At 46.3% G+C, this 6000-nt stretch overlaps 1 protein-coding gene across 1 annotated transcript in view; it reads left to right on the top strand.

Moving 5' to 3' along the window:
* igsf9bb (immunoglobulin superfamily, member 9Bb) overlaps positions 1-6000 on the top strand; it is a 95429-nt gene that overhangs the window by 61575 nt on the left and 27854 nt on the right. Inside the window, exons 8-11 of the mRNA XM_030782647.1 lie at positions 2381-2523; positions 3226-3366; positions 3768-3884; positions 4892-5042. Coding sequence (XP_030638507.1) covers positions 2381-2523; positions 3226-3366; positions 3768-3884; positions 4892-5042 — 552 coding nt within the window. The remainder of the gene's footprint in view (positions 1-2380; positions 2524-3225; positions 3367-3767; positions 3885-4891; positions 5043-6000) is intronic.

Genomic DNA, 6000 nt, shown 5'->3' with positions numbered 1-6000 from the left:
TGACAATAATATGAGTGTGGAGAGTGTTGGAAATATCCATAAGACATTTGCCATTCATCCGGTTGGTGGTGACTCTGGTCTCCATGGCAACAGACATTTTGAATTCCCTCAGTCACTCACTCACGTAGAGACAGACAAACAGACAGAAAGAGAGAAAAATAGACAAATAGAGAGACAGGCAGACAGACAAGAGACAGAGAAAGAGCGAGGCAAAGAAAGAGAGAGAGATAGACAGACAGGCAGAGAAAAAGACAGAGAAAGGCATTACATCATTGCTGTGAAGAAAAGGGGTGCACATTGTACAAAACTCCATCCTCCCACCCCTCCTCACTGATGCAGCTCAAAAATCCACAATGCACACACGAGCTAACTTCTTATGCATGTCATCGATCAACTTAATGATACATGATACTATGCACAATGCTTACTTTAATCAGTGGATTAAAACGGTATCTGGTAGCTGTGGTTTTACTGGTTTTTTTAGCAGGGGTTATCTGGTAGCTGTGGTTTTAGTGGGCGTTTGGGGGGGTATATCTGGTAGCTGTGGTTTTACCGGGTGTTTGGGGGGGGATATCTGGTAGCTGTGGTTTTACCGTTTTTTTTTAGCAGGGGATATCTGGTAGCTGTGGTTTTAGTGGGCGTTTGGGGGGGGATATCTGGTAGCTGTGGTTTTAGTGGGCGTTTGGGGGGGGATATCTGGTAGCTGTGGTTTTAGTGGGCGTTTGGGGGGGGATATCTGGTAGCTGTGGTTTTAGTGGGCGTTTGGGGGGGGATATCTGGTAGCTGTGGTTTTACCGGGCGTTTGGGGGGGTATATCTGGTAGCTGTGGTTTTACCGGGCATTTGGTGGGGGGTTATCTTGTAGCTGTGGTTTTACCGGGCGTTTGGGGGGGTTATCTGGGAGCTGTGGTCTTCCTGTTGCGGGGGAAGCCCCTTGTGGTTTTCTGGAAGCTAGTGTTGCTGTGGCACTGCACAGTCTGTGACACTGTCTGTTCTCTCTCTCTCTCTCTCTCTCTCTCTCTCTCTCTCTCTCTCTCTCTCTCTCTCTCTCTCTCTCCCTCACTCTCTCTCTCTCGCTCTCTCTCGCTCTCTCTCTCTCAGGTCTCTGAGGGCAACAGGGCAGGTCTGATCCCTGTGCCAGCCTGGTGTGGCCCATACACCAGCACTGCATTTGTCCTTCGAGCTTATGTGTATGTGTGTGTGTGTGAATAACAGAGAGAGAGGAGGGTGTTAGAGAGAGGGAGAGGAGGACACAGAAAGAGAAGGACAGTGAACGAATGAGCAAGTAAGGGAGGGAGGGAGAGGGAGAGCAAGAAGGAGAGATGATATCATTGTGTGTGGAAGCCCTCTTCTCTGCAGTGACGTCAGTCCCCGGACTCTTGGCAGGCTGGATGGAGCAGGGGATTGGCATCCCCAGCGGACGACAGACAGCACTGCAGCACTGCCATTCTCACCCCCTCCCTTTCCTCTCGTCTCTTCTCTCATCTCCTCTTCTTCCTCTCTACTTCCCACCCTCCCTTCTTTTCTCTCCTCTAAACCCCTGCTTCCACTCCAGCTAAAAATAGAACCAGGCTTCTCTCCAAGCTTGGAGATGAAGAACACCCCCCTCCTCCCCCAACATCTATTAGCTCCTTGTATGAGAGGAAAAAAAGTAGCATATGTCTAACCCAGAAGTGATTGAGCTGTGCTGGTCCAAAAGATACAGATGTTATTTTCCAACAGAAACGGTTTCATTGATCTCGAGGTGTATACGCAAACAAACCACAGCCAGATCATTTTGATTTCTGCTCTTTACAGGGCAGAAATCATATCTCTTGCTGATCAGTAAAGGGATATTTTCAGAGCATGACATAACAGACCTTTGTTCTTCCACTGAGAGTTTGGGGCTTCTGTAGAGTGCATTTATGTCCTAAAGAAGAATGTTATCAGTCATTCCAGCTTCCATCGCTCCTTTCATCAGTTTATTAATCCAGCTTCAGAGAGGCTTTATGCTTTTCCTTGCCCGCTGAGTTAGTCTTTCCATATTTTCTGGAAGCATTCATGTAAGTGCGTGGTCCTTGATTAAGGTATTACTCTTTGTTTAAGGAGGCACAGCTGTGGAGACCTGTGTCATACTGTGCCTTCCAGTGTAAGTCTGAGCACAGCCTCAGTTTGGCCAGCTCAACTCAAACCTAAAGTCTACACATACCTGCTGTCTACACACACCCTCTGTCTGGCCCTTCAGTGCCGTACTCTCAACTGCCAAAAGCGTGTGTGCATGTGTGTGTTTGTGTGTGTGTGTGTTTTTGTTTGTTTTTCTCAAAAGCATGTGTGTGTGTGTGTTTATAAAAAGCCAGAGGTTGTGTTTCCTGACTTCTGCCTGTTTCTGTACTTCCCCACAGACCCTGCGAGAGTGGTCAATATGCCATCGGTGATCTACGTGGCCCTTGGACTGCCCGGCTTCATCCGCTGCCCGGTGGACGCCAACCCGCCCATTACATTAGTCAAATGGAGAAAGGACGGCCTTCCCCTCCGGATAGAAAAGGCATGTTGCTCTTTCTCAAACTCTTATCAGACGCTCAGGGTTTTTTACCAGGCTTTGGGTAGAGTAGCGTAGGACAGATTCTGTGTTGAATCCCCCCTGTCATGTTTAGTTATCTGACTAAAGGAACATTAGGACATCATTGGAATGTCTCTCTGTCTGTGAGGTTTGTTTGATTGACTGTTCTCAGACAGCACTCTTCAGTCTATTCGTGCCGACCGCTGACTGTCTTACAGAGGGAGATGATATTGTTCAGTGTTCAAAATAAGCTGTGATAATTTATTTATGGCCTCTGTGATATTCCTTATTTAATTAATGGGGTTTGAAGTCATTAATCTCTTAAATGTTCTTAAAACACATGTCCCTGTAGGGACTAAGAGAATGCAATTAGCTGTGTGTGTGTGTGTGTGTGCACGTGCAGGTGTGTGTGTGTGTGTGCGCGTGTGCTTGTGTATGTACATATGTATGTATGGGTGGGTGCGTGTGCGTCTGTGTTTATGAATGAGCATGTGTGTGCATATGTGTTGGTATGTGCCTGTGTGCCTGTGTGTGTGTGTGTGTGTGTGTGGGTGGGTGTTCGTATGGACTGGGGTAACTGTGGGTTGTCAGTAACTGGGTGTTTGTATGGACTGGTGTAACTGGTTTGTCAGTAACTGGGTGTTTGTATGGATTGGAGTAACATGGTTTATTGACTTGCTGTTGTAGTACCCTGGGTGGAGTCAAATGGATGATGGGAGCATTCGTGTGGAGGAGGTGACGGAGGACTCTCTCGGCACCTATACCTGTGTGCCTTACAACGCCCTGGGTACTATGGGCGAGTCACCCCCGGCCCCATTGGTGCTAAAGGTACACTGTCTTATTCAGAGGTCCCTCTGTGTGTCTCTGTCACGTGCACACACACGCACACGCGCACACACACACACACACACACAGAAAAAGACTAAAAGGACAATGTACATACACAGAAATATATGTATTGTTCGGTATTGTATATAAATATACACCTTGGTGCACCCTGACACATATAGAGTGTCCGTGTCAGTTTCATGCACACACACACACAGACACATCCAAGGAGTATTTGGCAAACAGTTGTGTGTGTGTGTGTGTGTGTCTGTGTGAGTGTGTGTGTGAGAGGGAGAGGGAGAGAGAAAGAGAGAGAGAGACTGAGAGAAGGAGAAAGAGAAAGAAAGAGAAATATTTCCACCGATAACTGTTGCTTTGCTTGGCTCTCTATTGTTCTGTAGGATCCTCCTAAATTTCTGGTTGTTCCTGGCGGGGAGTACCGGCAGGAGGTTGGGAGAGAGCTGCTCATTCCCTGTGAGGCAGAGGGAGATCCTTTCCCCAACATTACATGGAGAAAGGTATGCCTCCTTCATTTACTCTCCATACTCCTCACTCTTCACCCTTCACTCTTCACTTTTCACTCCAAAACTTCTCACTCCTCACTCATCACTCCTCGCTTCTCACTCCAAAGCTCCTCACTCCTCACTCCTCACTCTTCGCTCCACAGTTCTCACTCTTCGCTCTTCACTCCTCAATCTTCACTCGTTTCTCCTCACCCCTCTCTCCTCACTCTTCACTCTTCAATCCTCACTCTTCACTCCTTACTCCTTATACCTCACTCCTCACTCCTCGCTCTTCACTCTTCGCTCTTCACTCCTCACTCCTCACCCTTCACTCCCAGACCACTACAGCTTGTCTTTAGAGTGTAAGACTGCATTAACCCTCAGTCTCTGCTATACAGACACAAATCTGATTCCACCTGTGTCTGTTTAAATCACTGGTCTCTGCTACACAGACACAAATCTGATTCCACCTGTGTCTGTTTAAACCACTGGTCTCTGCTACACAGACACAAATCTGATTCCATCTCCGTCTGTTTCAGTCAGAACAGTGCTCTCTTTAGAAAAGACTGAAAACCACAGAAGTGTGCGCTGGTTTTCTACGGTGTTTGTTTGACTATTTGATACCAAAATTCTTCCCGGGAGTAGTTGTCGAACAACATGCTGTCTACTCACACCCCTGAATAGCAGTCCGTGCTGGTCTTTTTGCTGTAGCAATTTTACTCTCTTTATTCAAAGTTTTCCCATGCAGTGCACAGCAAAATGACGGAACGTTAATGTGAGTCACCTGTTTGTGATGACTCAGAAGTACAAGAACTGATCTGGCATTTGTAGCAGTTTTAATGTTTCAGAATGATCTTGTCTCGTCCAGTGAGGCTTTATCACCACCATATAGTTATTCTTAGGTGTTGTCTGCTGAACTCTGTCTCTGTCGTTCTGTGTGTGTGTCTCTCTCTGTCTCCCTTTCTCTCTCTCTCTCTCTTACTCTCTCTGCCTTTGTCTCTCTCTCTCTCTCTGTGACAAAGGTAGGGAAGCCAAGCAGAAGCAAGCACAACGTACTCCAGAGAGGCAGCTTACAGTTCAAATCCCTCAGTAAGGATGACCACGGGGAGTGGGAATGTGTCGCCACCAACGTCGTCACCACCATCACTGCCAGCACGCACATCCTCGTAATCGGTACACGGTTAACAATGCCACGTTTCACCTACAACCTCAAATTAAGGACTCCTATTTACTATGCTGTTGTCAGGGCACTCTTCCTGGAGACGATGTTACTAACTGCAGATCATGCAATGTATTTTCATTATTTTAGAGTTAGTGTTTGAGAAAATGGTAAGATTTGATAATGCAGTAGTAATGACACTGAGTCTTATTTGATTTGATGAGTTTCTTTATAAGTTCATCAGTTTACACATCTTGTGGTAACAACTGATGGTAATTTGACAAGCTGGCGAAATGTGGTCTCACTGGTTGAGAAACGCCTTGCTGCGTTCTGCTGGACACCCGCAGGCAGACGTAAAACTCTTATTGGATCTGTGGGAAAGACTTTGTTTGTTAACAGTCACACAGATAAACACTCATTTAGGAAAGAACTTGCCCGCTCTAAACAAGTCAGCGTTAGTTCTGCGGGTAGACATGGAGAGAATTGGAGACCCCACATGTGACAGTGTACTGACTTCCTGTGTGGGTCCTAATGGCTTTTATTATGTGCAGTCAGATGGTAATTGGACGCCATACAGTGAAACCTCCAGTGGATGAATGGACAGTGCATTTGTACCTTTACCGGTTGGTCATTATGGAGATTTGTGGGTTGTAGTGGGAAACAGTGACTTGTGGTCTACGGTTTTACTGTTTGTTTCTTGTAACTATTAAGGTGCTAATTACTGTTCAACACTATGTGGAACAACAGAATGACATCACCAACCGGATTCACCTTATCTCTCAGGGCAACTGTTGTTTCCTCAGCAACTTGATCCAGATGTGCTACTGTTTGTTTCTTGTAACTATTAAGGTGCTAATTACTGTTCAACACTATGTGGAACAACAGAATGACATCACCAACCGGATTCACCTTATCTCTCAGGGCAACTGTTGTTTCCTCAGCAACTTGATCCAGATGTGCTTTTTGTCTATG

This window comes from Chanos chanos, chromosome 8 (assembly GCF_902362185.1).
Source record: "Chanos chanos chromosome 8, fChaCha1.1, whole genome shotgun sequence".
NCBI lineage: Eukaryota > Metazoa > Chordata > Actinopteri > Gonorynchiformes > Chanidae > Chanos > Chanos chanos.
This window is presented reverse-complemented; position numbering and strand designations above follow the sequence as displayed.